Source organism: Gymnoscopelus microlampas (genome assembly GCF_963454915.1).
Source record: "Gymnoscopelus microlampas genome assembly, chromosome: 2".
Taxonomy (NCBI): domain Eukaryota; kingdom Metazoa; phylum Chordata; class Actinopteri; order Myctophiformes; family Myctophidae; genus Gymnoscopelus; species Gymnoscopelus microlampas.
In genome coordinates this window covers 34,578,877-34,595,007 of record NC_139939.1, presented here as the reverse complement: position 1 = coordinate 34,595,007, position 16,131 = coordinate 34,578,877, and the positions used below count along the sequence as shown (strand labels likewise).

At 42.0% G+C, this 16,131-nt stretch overlaps 2 protein-coding genes across 2 annotated transcripts; one reads left to right on the top strand and one right to left on the bottom strand.

The window, feature by feature from the left end:
- Positions 1-864: 864 nt before the first annotated feature.
- Positions 865-6,473, bottom strand: pgam1b (phosphoglycerate mutase 1b). The gene is made up of 4 exons (XM_084079812.1): positions 6,063-6,473; positions 2,831-3,105; positions 2,062-2,242; positions 865-1,761 (listed from the first exon to the last, which is right to left on the bottom strand). Exons 1-4 carry the CDS (start codon positions 6,199-6,201, stop codon positions 1,592-1,594), a joined length of 765 nt encoding a protein of 254 aa, XP_083935938.1. The 5' UTR covers positions 6,202-6,473; the 3' UTR covers positions 865-1,591.
- A 1,834-nt stretch (positions 6,474-8,307) lies between these two features.
- pi4k2a (phosphatidylinositol 4-kinase type 2 alpha) lies at positions 8,308-15,018 on the top strand. Its single transcript, XM_084078658.1, has 9 exons — positions 8,308-8,794; positions 10,478-10,678; positions 10,839-10,970; positions 11,435-11,588; positions 11,874-11,941; positions 12,114-12,213; positions 12,615-12,748; positions 13,347-13,406; positions 13,767-15,018. Exons 1-9 carry the CDS (start codon positions 8,456-8,458, stop codon positions 13,926-13,928), a joined length of 1,350 nt encoding a protein of 449 aa, XP_083934784.1. The 5' UTR covers positions 8,308-8,455; the 3' UTR covers positions 13,929-15,018.
- The last annotated feature ends 1,113 nt before the right edge of the window (positions 15,019-16,131 follow it).

Below are 16,131 nucleotides of genomic sequence, written 5' to 3'. Positions count from 1 at the left end.
TTTGTTCTTGTTCAGACATGACCAAACCATAACAATCTCCTTTGATTAAAAAACATTAAGAGTTGTTAAGTGCTGCCGGTGTTGTTTGTTATTAAATGAAGTGTTAAAGATCTCTATTACAATAGTAGTCTCCCCATCTCTCCAGCTCTTTAGTAAATAGAAAATACAATTTCTGGTTGGGATACTAATTTTATCCAGTCAGAAGACAGAATTCTGATATTGAAAAACAATGAATACTATCGGAATATAGTTTTAACTATTTAACAAACAAAAAATGTTTTAGCAAAACATTATCACTTTAACCGTCTTGATTGATATGATCATGGATGGGTGCATAGCTTCGAATTCAATGGATCATCATACATTAATTATTCAGAAGGGTTAAAAGCAGCGCTGGTTAATTATATATATATACCTGCTCGTTTTAATTGCAGCAATATTTGGGCAATATTACTCAGTAATTTGTAACTATTACTTTAACCACTTAAACCCTCACCCTCTATTCTTTAAGTAAAACTGAGTTACAACTCTCCTTGGATCACATTTTTCCATATACACCAAATCTCTTTGCCAAAAAAAAAATCGCCCATCTCACAACGCATCATGTTGCGACACGTTCTGAGCTTGCTGGGGTGATAAGTGATTATGTGCTTTATTATTACAACTGCAACTACAACTTCTACTATGATTGCGTTTCAACATGATTCACCAGTTGTAGTCATCCAAGCCTGTGATTTTAAAGTAAATATAATAATGATATAATTAATCTTCATAACTGCAGTGCACTAAAGCTGGTTTCATGTTGGCAGAAACAGAGTAAGGTTTGCTGAAGACGCAATGTGCAAAGAAAAGACATTAAAGAAATAAGGATTCTATGGCTCATATTTATTCATTTTCACACACGCTACAGCAGACAGAAATCAGCAGTGCAGAGCAGGTCAATTTGCCCTTTTAACAATAGCCAGCATTGCCTTGATTTCAATAATTCCACCAAAGCTTTAAAGAAGGTGTAAAACAATATGTTAGTCTATAAATTAATATTAATAAAGTGTGGCTTTGCAAGTGACAGGAAAGAGTTATCAATTCCTTTTTGGAATGTGCAGGCTAGGTTTTTTCAGTGCACCAGACTACATAGTTGTACATACAATGTCAAGCAGCAGCTCTCCTTCTATGCCAGTCAAATAAATATTGTGGTGTGCAAACCGAGAGGGGTGGGGGCGGGGGCTTGTGCTGGCTGTTACTCCTCCCACTTGCTGGTCCCTAATATGTACTTTGGTTGGTTGTTTAATAGTGGTATAATTTACAGCTCTCATTTACTGCCTCAATATGTCACAAAAGTCTACACCAATCAAATCAAACATGAAATATAACAATCTACATCATCGCATGTCTGTGTGAAAACTGGGTATGGTGACTTAGGTGCAAAAGCGTGTTGTGTGTGGAGTATATGTATGTGTGTATACAGTATGTGTGTCATGACTTATGACACATAATGACCATTTTCTTTTAAACTTAATAATGGAACAGCACACGTGATAGTGATCTGCACTCCCGCAAATAACCCCTCCAGCCAACCTAGGGGGCAATGCGCCTATTTCTTGGCCTTCCCCTGGGCAGCAACAGCCGCCATAGCCTTCTGGACGGTCTCCTCATCTCCCAGGAATTGCATGGGTCCCACAGGTTTCAGGTTCTTGTCCAGCTCATACATGATGGGAATGCCTGTTGGCAGGTTCAGTTCCATGATGGCCTCCTCTGACATACCTAGAAGCCAATCAGAAACATGTACTGTAGTTACTGACATGTAATACAGAAAGACCATACAAAAATCATACTTTTAGAGCATATCCGTGGTCATAATGGAGACTTTACCCGTTGTGCACCGGTGTCAGCCATCGTAAATAGCCAATCAAGCTCACAACAACGCCGATCAACAACCTCAGCTTGAGAACAAATCTGAGCTTGTAAATTGGTTCTTTTTGGTGAGCGACACGATGCACAATGAAGTATATAATAAATCAGGACATAGTTTCCCCTCACTCCAGTATTCTTTTTTGACCCTACCCTCAAGGTGCTTGACGATGCCACGGAGACTATTGCCATGGGCAGCGATCAGAACTCTCTTGCCGTCTTTGATCTGAGGGACGATCTCGTCGTTCCAGAATGGCAGTGCCCGGGCGATGGTGTCCTTTAGACTCTCGCAAGATGGAAGTTGGTCATCTGTCAGGTCGCCATATCGACGGTCCTAACATACAACCCAGATTCAACTTTATTATCACTTCACAGTTTACAGGTGTAAAGAGTTGGTGACATTTTTTATCGCACAAGCTCCCAACATTAGCATTTTGAAGAAAAGCAGAAAGAAAGAAAGGAAAACAACACAACAAGTCAGATAGGTCAAATATTCCTAATGTCAAATATACAGTATAAATAAATTGGCATGGTTAAAAAGAGCAATAAAAGTTGGCTGTTAAATTGCAGCAGATAGAATAACAGTCTCTTGTGCGTAGTTAAAATAGCAATAAGATTTGGCTGAAATGCTTCCAGTGTAATTGGATAAAAATTGCAGCAGGTGTGTAATAGCAGCAGAATAGATTCATAGTCTCTGATGCAGGTGGGACTAGTGTGTTAATTCTGCAAACCGTAGTGTAGAAATATGTGAACATGTTTATGCAAGTAAAATTTATTGTGATTGAAGCTATGGGGCATGGCTACTCGCCAGACTAGTTTAGCAGCAGTAGTGAGGTATGTGATGGAATAAACTGTTAATGTTAATGAGAGAAGATAGAAAGATAGATAGAATGGAGAGCGAGGGAGATGCAGTGAAAATCACCTTGCTTATATTGTTATAGAAGTCATGCTGCTCATCCATGGGTGGGGGTGGGGTGTCGAAGGATCGCCTCCAGATCTTGACCTGGGCCTCTCCGTGCTTGGCTGCCGTCTCTGCCTTATTTAGCCCAGTCAAGCCACCGTAGTGGCGCTCATTGAGGCGCCAGGTCCGGTGGACAGGCAGCCACATCTGGTCAATGCCCTCCAGAACAAGCCACAGTGTCCGAATGGCCCGCTTGAGGACAGAAGTATAGCAGACGTCGAATTCATAGCCAGCATCTATTGTAAGAGAAAGGAAATGTATAGACTATAAGTTTGCATGTAAATACTGAAAGGTTGGCCATAAGAAAAAGTATGAATGTGTGTTAGATCTTCACCTTTCCAATTCAAGCATTTACGGCAGTTGCACGGATATACACCGACTCCTCTATGTTTTGTCCTCTAAAGTTTCAACCCTCCACAATGCATTTTCATAAACAGTAGTACTACTCGTGGGAGAGTTATAGAGCAGATATCCCTGTATATTAGTTTTGTACAGACTTGTCAGAAAGGAGCACTAGTGAATGAAGACTGTGTTTTTTTTTTCATAAAGGGTGTGCCAAGTGCATAAGCGCAGCCTTCCATGGAAGATTATATTTCAGGCATGTGAAAAGCCAACGTGAGTTCGTGTCTATACAAAAGGTGAGTTGAGTGATATGGAAGCCTGTGTCGAAAACTGCCTTGGCTCTTCTGTTTGCCATTTCCAACATACACACAAAAAGAATCTACCCCATGAGTAATGCAATTCAGTACAGCAAACAATAATAATCTATATTGATAAGGAAAGCAGCTTTTTTAGTGCCAGGGTAGCCGTTAATGTATTATTCTTGTTCAATATTTCAAAATGAAATATTTTCTTACGGTCAATGAATATTTCACACAATCAGTTATGTGGATGTGTCAACCCTCCGAACAGTTGTAGTCCTGTCCTCCTGGCATGTCTCAGAATGTAGCATGTATCCAACATTTTCAGTTCACATAAAGACAGCTAAACTAAGCCTATTTTATACTTTGTCGTACGACTGTGTTGCTTGCCAAAAATAACTGACTGTCAAGAAAAAAAAGCTACTCATTTGTATGTAGGGTGGCATTTCTTCCTTGACCTAGGGGGAATGTGCATGCCAAGTTTCACGGCAATCGCACGCTGTGTTCATGATTTGAGGCATTTTGTTCAAAACGGACCACTCCTGCAAACTTTGGAAGCCACTCTTAGGAAGCCATATATCAGGATAGAATATAAAAAATCGGACAGGTCCGTCTTCATCACATGACTATCTGGACAAAATCTGTAGGAATAATATCAAAAGAAAAAGCGATAGAACAGCCCGATCTGAAAAATTCTGGGCAGAGGTTCTGCTCTGGCATCCAGGGAGTGTGTGTGCACAGTTTAACGTCAATTGGGCCAACGGTGCCGGAGATTCGCTGTTCACAGACGGAGACACGGACGGACGGACACACACCGACGGACGGACAGGGGGCAAAACATAGTCTCGGCCACGCCTTCGGCCTGGCGGAGACAATTAGGCTAAACACTGTGCTGAATTCATATTTTAGGCCAGGGATGGATTTGAGGAATGAACAGTGCCAATTCAAGCTACAGTAGCATGTTTCACATAAACATGATCATTTTACACATGCAGATGTGTGCACACAATGCACATACACTGCACATGCTTTTATGCATGCACACAGTAGAGGATGCATTTCAATGTTGCTTCCTCATGTGTTCCCGGTGCACATTTATTTATTTTTTATATGGGGACTGGGAGTGACATGCAGCAAAGACCGTTGGGATCGGGACTCGAACCCACGACGCACTGTCAGGCTACTTTGGAGCGCAGGCTACGCAAACGGTCCAGGCCTCAGAGGTGCACATTTTATTTTCATCTTAACATAACCAGCAATGACCAAACTATGACTCACAATTTTTAGGTTGGAAACATTCAATCATTTCACAGAGGAGATTGTGTGCAGATCTTGTACCTGTATTTAGGTCAGGTGCTGGACATCAAGAAGAAGGTAAAACATCCGCACACTGGTTTAGAGCTCGCAAAACGTATTTTATTTAATGCTGCTATGTTTCGAACATATAAGTCTTCATCAGGCAAATTTGTTTCAAATCAGTGCAGATGTTTTCCCTTCTTCTCCAAACATTCAATCATTGCCATCAGTTAAATAAATCAGGTGTGAGAGGATGCCGAGTTGCTGACTCACTGTGGGTCACAAAGCTAGAATAAATTCTGCCAATAGAGCACAATGGACAACTAGTGTTCCTGCTCCATTCTCCTCTGGGCCTGGCCTGGGATTGCTGTACTGCTTCCGTTACTACTAGTATAATTAAAGAGACAGTAGGTGCACCTCCTCATCTCCCTTTTATTATTTTAGTCATGATGGACAAAACCCAAGTAGCTGACTAGTTTCACAGCTGACTATACAATTACTAGTCATAAATATGCTCCAATAAATGCATATGCATATAATATGACAGATTTGACCAGATATTCCAAATACAATGCACATAAACTGTAGCAGCTGAACTGAGCTGAACACTTTCTGGGAGTGAGTGAAGTAGGGAATGTGTGGGTGAGGGGAAGTGATTCATTAAACAGACAGGAGGAGAGAGAAAAAATATGAATGTGATGTGACAAGGTGGTAGCCTCAAGCAACTCTTCAGTCTTCAGATGCTATTTTTGCTATCTGGTTCTGGCATCTAACAAGGTGGATGATACAATACAAACAGTGCCAGTTGGGGTCGAAACACCTAAATGGATATGCTTGATACAAGCTGTCATCATTATGACCAATGACTGTCTTGAAGACTCTTGATCCAAGGCTACTGAATGCCTTTTCTACATGATCTGAGACTGAGAGGACAGGACAGGACAAGAAAGAAAATGGCTCATCGATGGCATGGCCATTCAACAGAATCTTAATAACATACCACTAGCCACATCCTAAACCCAAATAATGCTCACTCAGCTTGTCGCAGTGGCTGCCTGACAATCTGTCGCCCTGACTCGCCCATACATGCTAGTTGCGTAACCATTGCAGTGGAGTGAGTGAGTGGACAGTGGAGTGGACACAACATATTATAATCCAACCACCACCACACCGGGTCCGGGAGAAAGCCAGATTAGGCCGCATGATGACTTATCAGCTTGTCTGTGATCATAAACAAAGTTATGTGCTTCCAATACCTTTCAAGGCCTGTCCTCCCCTCTTCGCCTCTTCCGTCCCGGTCTCACTGAGATCTGCGTCGAACCATCCGCAGAAGCGGTTCTCCTGGTTCCAGACGCTCTCTCCATGGCGGATCAGAACTAGTTTGTACGCGGCCATCCTCTCACCGATGTCCTCTGCGCTGCTGTGTTGTTTCCGGGAATGTAAAGGTGAACGACTTCTCTGAAAATGCGGCGAAAATGTCCGCAAATGTGTCTTGACGCTGACCTCGTAGCCCAACAAACGGCTACAGAGAAGAACCTGCCGGGGTATGTTGTTCAATGTGATGATGCCACTGATGATGATGGTGGCTACCGGGTTTATGAGAGTTCGGTCGAGTGAACTTGGCAGCTGAGCTGACACGACCGTGGAGTGGAGCTGTCTTCCTGCTGGTGTCCACCAATCACAGAGCGAACAGCTAGCTTCAGGAGAGAGGAGGGAGGAGGAGGAGGAGGAGGATGCACACAGCTGCACGTCCACGGTGCAGAGCCCTGCCTGAGGCAACACATCCTGTCGTTTGCATCACTGTACTGTAGTTGTACAATGTACACCATTTATTGCACGGATGTGAATGTGTTAAAAAAAGAATTTAAGAAATTGTGAAATACACATATTATTTTAGTGAAGAGAGGCAAACGAATGCGTCACTTTACTGCATACTGCACCACCAGGCACCAGAAGAATGATGCTAATATGTAGAAACAATAAATCAATGATGCAGATTACACTATTGTGCTGAATAGCATAAAAGTCAAATGTAGGGCTTGTTAAAAGAGAAAAAACTAACTTTATTAGTTAGCTATATAGGCCTTAAGGCCTAGGAAGCTATCTCTCCACTTCTTCAGGCTTCTGTTCTACTTTCATGAATCTTTAGTTTGATCAGACCGCTACAACATTTTATGGGACAAACATTATAGGCTACCTGGCTTTGTGTAGCATTTCCACAGTTTAATTTAGCCTATTGCTGATTAGCTCTAGTCCAAGAGGACCACAATGGAAACAAGCCCTTAGGGCTTTTTGTGTTATCCTTTTAGCATCATTGTTCAAATTCACAGATATAACCCATATGAGTGTGTCAAGTTGATGTTGCACAGTCTTTTCTTCTTTAGTCTAAGCCTAATGATTGATAGATAATGACAGGAAATGTTACCCTGGATCTTACAAAGAACACAATTCAATTTGCAATTAAAAGCTGCTATTAAAGGTGAATGCCATTCAAATTGAAATATTGAACTAGATGCTTAACGGGGCCTAGGAATATCTTACAATAAATGCACAAAATCTCTGTCCGTCTGTCTGTCTGTGTGTCCTTCTGTGGTTCATGTAATCATGTATCTCAATAACTTCAAACTTCAAACGACCCGAGGGAGTGCCGTGCTCAGTGTCAAGTCAGTTGGATAGGCGGTGAACCACCTGATCCGCCCATATAGGCATTATATAAAGATCTGGTTGTCGAAACTGCCAATCCGACCGCAAAGCCCATATGAGACCGACCAACTTCAAGCTTGGCCTGGTGCATATCAGCGAGGACACTAGGGCGTGATCAGTGGATCTCCACAAAATATCGATAAATCCGCAAATCCCCATATATGGAGTACGCTGATGTCATCAATATGATGTCATAGACTGGCATGGACTCCATATTTGGGAATGCCTGACACTGAACTCCACACAGACAGATGGGTACAATGGGTACTCGACAATGGGCTATTGCATAACCATAAATTCCATCTTGTATTGTTCCAGACTTGCATCATTCCAGAGTCAGCCAGTGCCCTTGTAATATTCAATTCATAACCAGATATTATTATGAATTATGATTATTATTATATTATTACATTAACCACTTAAACCCCCAGCATCAGTATTGTGAGGAAAGCTTATGCTGAAAATAGCAGATCGACAAGCTCACAACGTGATGCATTGCATCGCATTGTGAACTTGTTGATCGGCTATTTTCAGCGAAAGCTTTCCCCACAATAACAGAAAACAGAAAATAAACTAGTATTGAGCCCTGTGGGACTCCGGTAAGTGGTTACCCATATGGGGTTTATTGGTTTAAGTGGTTAACCCGTTATTATTACCCCTCACTTGCTCCATTTTAACCAGAGCCAGGGTTAGGGTTAGGGTTAGAATGTTGGGTTAGAGAATGTTGATTGGTGGAATGGGGGGATGGAGTTATGACGTAGGGTCCCGCCTCTTCCCGGAAGCTGACAGTCATCTGATCATAGCATCTGATGTGTTGTTTTTGAGAGCCTTGTTTAGCTAACGGTGGCAAAGCCTTCAAAGCCCACGTCCTGCTGTATGTCCCCGTCCCTCTGTCCCCATCTTCACCTGCCAGTGCCACTGTGCTCCTGTCCTCTGACACCACAGCATGGACGAGACGAGTCCGCTTGTCTCTCCTCTTCGCGACAACAATGATTTCAGCTACTGTCCGACGGAGCCCCCGAGTCCCCGGGGCACATTTGGAGGCACGCCGGGCTCTGTGGTGCGCATCCCGGCTGGAAGCCCTGGACGCAACCGGGAGAGACAGCCTCTGCTGGATCGGGATCGAGGCGGCTCGCCTCGGGAACCACACAGGAACGAGTTCCTGGAAGATCCAGAATTTAGAGAAGTCATCAGAAAGGCCGAACGCGCCATAGATGAGGGCATTTACCCGGAGCGAATTTACCAGGGATCTAGTGGGAGCTATTTTGTCAAAGATTCACAGGGGGTAAGAAATACTGCTGTAGACCGTTTAAATCCAATCAGACCATAGAATCGCCAGGTTGATTGTTGTTATTATGGTTGAAACGCTTGTGAAGTTTTAAAGTGTCAGTCTGTATGAAGTGAGCTGTTGCTTCTCAGTGAAAGGCCTCATTCGTTCTACTGCTATGATGACTTGGCAAATAGGTGATACGATAAGGCTACAGCAAGGATTTACATATGCCTCGTTTTATGACTGCTACACAGTAAAATCCTGTGTTAATTTAACTGAGAGTGTACACAAGTAAAATGTGTGTTCACTCTGAGTTACAAATGGGTGAGTGAACAGTGAACACTGAGGATTTTACTGTAGGCTCTAAAGCAATACTAAAACATGTGTTATTTAGTTGCCAAACTTGCCATACTTATTATATATTGTGCAGTCTATAATATATAATAAGACAAGAAAAGTGATCAGATTGACTATTTAAGACATACCATGGGAGGGAGGATCAATCTGCCTTCTAGTAATGATTGTCACGTGTTGGATGCAATACATAAATGATCAGGTTCATGATTGACATGTATGTTATTTCAGATCATTAGACACACAAAGGTTGTCTTTCATTCCATTCCATTTACATTGCATTGCATTTCGTAAAATGACAAGGGAAATCTCAGTGTCAACTGATCAAATGTGGTATTGCTGATCAAACATGGTTGATTTGTCACAGCAATAGGTTATATATTTCAATGTGTGCATAATTTTTGTGCACGTAAAGCTTACAAATCATGCCAAATAGTTTCGTCATGTAAAGGTTTGGGGTGGGGGGCAGCTCTAGCCATAAACTTTGACCTTTTACACTGATACTGTCCTGTGCGTGTCTTGATTCCACTCCTACACACTGGGCTGTGTTACATCCCTGTTGAAACGGGAAGTGTCTCGATGGACTTCTTTAAAGTCCAGAAGTCTGTGAAACTAAATATTTTCATTTCTTCTAAAATTAAGAACCAGTTATTTTTTGTGGTTCTTCTGTGTGTAGCCCATCAAGGCAACGAGTCACGTTTATACCCCTTGCATGTAGTAGTTACTGTATAGATTATGACAGAAATGTAGGTTGGCTGTGCGAGGCCTTCACCCCCACCTCCTAGTTTTAGTCACCAGTGTGCTTTTGTGATCATGTGCTAGCTCTCCCTCAGAATATAATTCTCCTCCATGACCAAGCTCCATGTCATACTGAAGTTGTGTGTCTATGCACATGACCGTGTGTGTGTGTGTGTGTGTGTGTGTGTGTGTGTGTGTGTGTGTGTGTGTGTGTGTGTGTGTGTGTGTGTGTGTGTGTGTGTGTGTGTGTGTGTGTGTGTGTGTGTGTGTGTGTGTGTGTGTGTGTGTGTGTGTGTGCGTGCGTGCGTGCGTGTGTGTTAGCTACTGTAGGCCTAATGCCAACATGTAATTCCAAGAGCTTATAAGTAGTAGCATTTATCCGGCCTAACTACTTGAGAGATCTTAAAAGATATAGATTTTGTTGTGTAGTGTATGAGCAGACTTATTCAAAAAGACTAACTTTAAACTACTATTTAACAAACAAACCTCGTTATTTTTTATTATTACTACTACCATCTTTCATGCTATTTTTAATCAATTCCTATGCACTCCTCTACTTCCCCTCCCCTCCCCTCTCCCCTTTATCTTTATTCACAAATTCCACAGAAGATCATTGGCGTGTTCAAGCCTAAGAATGAGGAGCCCTATGGACAGCTAAACCCAAAGTGGACCAAATGGCTCCAGAAACTGTGTTGTCCCTGCTGTTTTGGCCGTGACTGTCTGGTCCTCAATCAGGGCTACCTTTCAGAGGCTGGGGCCAGCCTGGTTGATCAGAAACTAGAGCTCAACATTGTACCTAAGACCAAGGTAGGAAAAAAAATCTACGTACAGCCATCAATTCCTACTAGGCACGACACGTCCTCTCTCTCAGACACAAACATGTTTGTGCACCTACTTCTGTTCAGCTTTAGTCACGACTAGAACATGCTTCTCATCAAATGTCCTCCCAATCAATCTTTCCCTCTAGGTGGTGTACCTGGCGAGTGAAACATTTAATTACAGTGCCATAGACAGGGTCAAGTCTCGGGGAAAGAGGCTAGCCCTAGAGAAGGTGCCTAAGGTGGGACAACGCTTCCATAGGATTGGACTACCACCCAAAGTAAGCTTCTAAGTCATAACATTGCACTACAAAATGACCTTTAGGAAGTGAGGTGAAGTTAGATTTTTCTGATGGACTCACTTGTTCCTCACCTGAAGCACAACAATGGTATTCACTGCACTGTCAAAACACAAACCAATAAAACGACCCCCAACAGGCCATTCAGAGTAAATGGTAAATGGTGCATTTATATAGCACCTTTATCCAAGGCGCTTTACAATGAGTGTGCACTACATTCAGTCATTCACCCATTCACACAAACATTCATACACCGATGGTGGAGGAAACCATGCAAGGCACCAACCTGCTCATCTGGAGCAATTAGGGGTTCAGTGTCTTGCTCAAGGACACTTCGACACTAACTCTAGTGGAGCCCGTGTCGAACTGGGAACCTTCTGGTTCCCAAGTGGCCGCTGTACCTCCTGAGCCTCTGCAGTAATGACATTGCATGGTGTCTCCTCTAGGTTGGTTCTTTCCAGCTTTTCGTGGAAAGTTTCAAGGATGCAGACTTCTGGCTACGGAGATTTGAAGCTGAGCCCTTGCCGGAGAATACTAACCGTCAGCTGCAGCTGCAGTTTGAACGTCTGGTAGTCCTTGATTACATCATTAGAAACACAGGTATAGTACATGGTTTCCATGGTGCCAGTGCTATTATGGCTGCGATACGCTGATTATGGGTGACATTTCCAGCAACTGGAAACAAAATGGAGCTCGGAACAAATTACATTAAAATTCAGTGGATTCAATGAATGAAAGAGGGTTAGGCACTTCCTTCTTGTCACATGTTATCTGGCAGGGCAACATTGCTCGGAATGCTGTTCGTTCGTAATCATCCATTTATAAAATGGCATGTGGGCTGATATTTGCTTTCGTTCTTTGAGATGTTTATTTTTCTTCTTTCAGACAGAGGAAATGACAACTGGCTATTAAAATACGACTGTCCCATGGATACTGGTGGGACTGGGAATAGGGTGAGGACACACAGACACTAATGTAAATGTATTTGATTGATGAATAAACTTTATTCGGATTGTTTTTTTCCTCCTATCACTTTGTGTATGTTAAATCTGATTAAATGTTTATGTATATATATTAAACTCCTTCCACTTTCTGTCCATTCCACTGGCTGATGATTCTCCGTAGGATTCAGATTGGGTGGTAGTTAAGGATCCAATCATCAAGCTGGCAGCCATAGACAATGGTCTAGCCTTCCCACTCAAACACCCGGACTCCTGGAGAGCCTGTAAGTACATGCATTGATTTCTTTCTTTGTTCTTTTTTTTTTTTTCAGGCCGATAAGCGTCTCCATATTATGAGGCCAGATAGGTATCCTTTATAACTCGCCAACTCTCAGATTTTAAACATGGCTGCTTCTAGCAACCTCATCTGACCTCAGAAAATGCACATTTGATTTTATAATTGATTCTGACAATTTTGTAGGTTACTTACTGGTTCTATCAAAATCAATAAAATGATGTATAAACACGTTAATTCATTCTATCAACCAGTCTTTTTCCTATAAACACTGAGCATCTACTTAAAGCGGTCTATGTTATTATTTCATGACTCTGTATTTTATGTACTTACATGACCAATGCATGCGTTTGACAATTAAGGCACATTCTCCTTTTGACCAATCACCAGATCCGTTCTACTGGGCATGGCTTTCCCAGGCCAAAGTACCGTTCTCCCAGGAGATCAGAGAGTTAGTCCTGCCCAAACTCTCTGACCCTAACTTTATCAAAGACCTGGAGGAGGACCTCTATGAACTGTTTAAGGTATGGGACGTACAAAAAGTTATAATTTAGATGTATTTTGATTGCTTGCCTGTTAATGCATCTGTGTATTCTGTTCCCAACTTAATGGGTTTGTTACCCAAAGGTTTTCACTGTTTTGTTTTTCTACTTTTTATTTGTTTAGAGTTTTCTTTTTTAATTAAAGCCATATGCATCCATCTCACCTTTGTGTTTTAATTATTTTATCAGGGTTTCTTTTTAATCACTTTGCCTCTGTCTTTTGGCAATTGTTCAAATAATTAACTCAACGTAATTGGATAATCCCAACTTGGAAAAGTATGAATGTGAATGTGAACTTGATATAGCCCTACTTGGGCAAAATGTTGTTTGATTGAATAATAAAGCACAGGACACCAGTATACTATGTGCAGACATCACCTTCCTTAACAAAAGTATGTGGAACAACATGTGGAACAACATGCAGCCAACTCAGGATTGACAGAAAGGTTGGCTGGATCATGACGGGAAGAAGGATTGGTATAGCAGGAGAATTGAAAGACTTAAGAACATGCACTTCTCCCTTGTAGCTGCTATCTTTAAACATAACCAGTGCCTTGTATTTTGTGCTTTTGTGTTACAGAAAGACCAAGGTTTTGACAGAGGGCAATTCCATAAACAAGTAGCTGTAATGCGGGGGCAGGTGAGTTTTCTCCACTCAACAATCATAATGCACATTCACACCTAAACCTAGATGAGGATGATGATGATGAAAAAAGGTTTATTTTTTAGGTCGTTTTTTTCTTTTGCAGTGAATTTTATCATTTTGTCCATCATACCCTGAAAAAAATGGCAATTTGTGTTCAGTGACTGCCCACTTCATACCTACAATTCCCCACTTCTATTTCAGGACCATCCATTCAGTCATACATACTATTCTTAATCTCGTCCCATTTGTTGTTGGACAGACAAAATGATTGCCTCATATCAAGGTTTCCACTGTGACATAGGAAATAATACCCTATTACTGACCGTACCACCCCCCTATCCTTCCCCTCCCCAGATCCTGAACCTGTGCCAGGCCCTGAAGGACGGTAAGACACCCCTCCAGCTGGTGCAGATGCCCCCGGTAATTGTGGAAACAGCCAGGGCCCCACAGAGGGCCAACAGTGAGTCCTACACACAGAGCTTCCAGAGTAGAAGGCCCTTTTTCACCTGGTGGTAGAGAGAGGAAGGAGACGCAACAAGAGGAACAGGATGAACGCCAGGTGTGTGGAAAGGGGAGTGAATGTGTCTGTGTGAGGGAGAGACAATATCCTGAGTGCTCAGGGTTTGGCATGGTGACCAAATGGGACTAAAAGTCACCTTATCCTCCTCTCCTTATGGACACTGCTTATGGGTACCAAGAGTGAGTGAGGGGGTGTGAAGACGAGGCCAAAAGGAGAGGGATTTCTTCATGGATATTTCTCTCCCCGTTTTGCCTCTGTGCCTTGTGTGGATATCGATGAAGAAAAACGACTTAACAGAATTGATGAATGGATGAAATACCCAGTTTTGGACTAAAATGACACACTCACGCCAGTTGAAGGAATTTCTCACTTGTGTTCAGGTCGCAGATGTTGCATTCCATGTTTGTTTGTTTTTTTAATCTCCCTCTCTTTTCTGACTTCTATATATGCATCTGCATACTCCTTCCATCACAAAAGTAAAAGTACCAGGCTTGGAAAGCCAATGGCCAGCTTGTTTGACAATTATTTGAATCCAAGAAGAGATTTGTATGTTTTGGTCTTGAATAATGAAGCACTGGGTGATAAGTCTTTACAAAGTGGACTGGAAATCATTTTAATTGTTCTCACCTTTAGTCACAGTCCCTGCCTTGGTGGTTTAGATGGGGAGTTGCACATAATTTGGGGGCATGTGGGTAATGTTTTGAGAGCATTTTGTTTCACAGAGTTATACAGATCATCTAACATTTATTCTCGCTGTGAGCAATTAAAAGAATGTACAAATGTACATCACTTTAGAATTTGCCATTTTCTCAGCGGATGGGAAACTGCCAATTAACGGAAACAGAGCATGTGCTACGAGTAGGCAGAGGGGGGATGCCACAATCGCCAGGCTCCTCGTGATTGTCTTGGAATGGTCCATGTTGAAGTCTGTTAATATTCTTTCTGACACATGAGGTGAACTTAAAACGACAAAAAACATCAAAGTAACTTCCTGCTGTACCCTAACTGACATGAAATGTATTGACAATGCACTGTATAATTTGTATGTAATATTTAATGACAAGATTATAACAAGAATTCCATTAATACTACTGGCTACTGTGTCTTCTTCCGCAATGAATTCCGCAAGTCACTGCCTGAAATTGAATCAGGGACTTGGTGTCAGGCATTAGAGCAGTGTATGGTAAACCCTCAGGTATTGGGTCACCTTAATGTACTTAACTAACTTAACAGTTGCTGAAGAATGAAGAGGAGTCTTTAAAATGGTAAGTGACCTCCGATTTCCCTATGTTGTGATCAGTAGATGGAATTCATGAAAGAAGGCATTGTGTAAACAGTGGTGAAACTCTGTGATGACACCTTGAATCTGAAACATAGGGGAGAATATACAACATCATTTCTGATGGACACAAGCATTTGAAGTTGCTGAGCTGAAGTGAAAGGGAAGTCTGGGATTCTCTGCTGAAACTGCTACCTCTTGTCACCTTACTCTGGATAAGCGGATGACGATGGATAGACCTAAACATTTTCCATATATTCTTAACATTCAAAGTGTATTTTACCGTCACCACATTGCAGTACAGACTTTCACTGCGGTGTAATATATAGGTGTATATACTGTAGGCCTTTATAAGGAGTTGTGATGTTGTTCCTGTTCATGGTGCTTAGGGTACAAATGGTAACTCTTAAAGCCTGATTTATACTTAGTGGCGTGCTGGTGTCTTGCACCGTAAATAGCTGATCTAAGTTCACAACACATCGCACCATGACACTTGCGCATCCAAGTATAAACTACAACCAAGTGTAAATCAGGTGTATGTACTGGCTCGCAGTACTAGTGAGCGTGTACACATGTCCACCCTTTGAAGCTGATCTGTTTGGCCAATGACAGGATGACTGGAGAATTGTGTCAACACTGTCCTTATGTACTGATCATCATTGAATGGTATAATCATGGGACATATAACAAGTCATGGTATTGGTGACAATCCAGCCCAAGAAGCCAACTCTTGATCATGAATATATGCACTGTATGTGGCAACAATATCGATGACAAAACCTTCACATTTTAACAATTATCATGCAAGTTGAAAGAAACGCGTGAGTCAATTTTCTATTCGACCTGTAGCAGTTCCCCACTAGATGGTGATGTTGCTTTGATAATGGCATCTAACCAAGGTTCTTCTTTTCCAACTACAG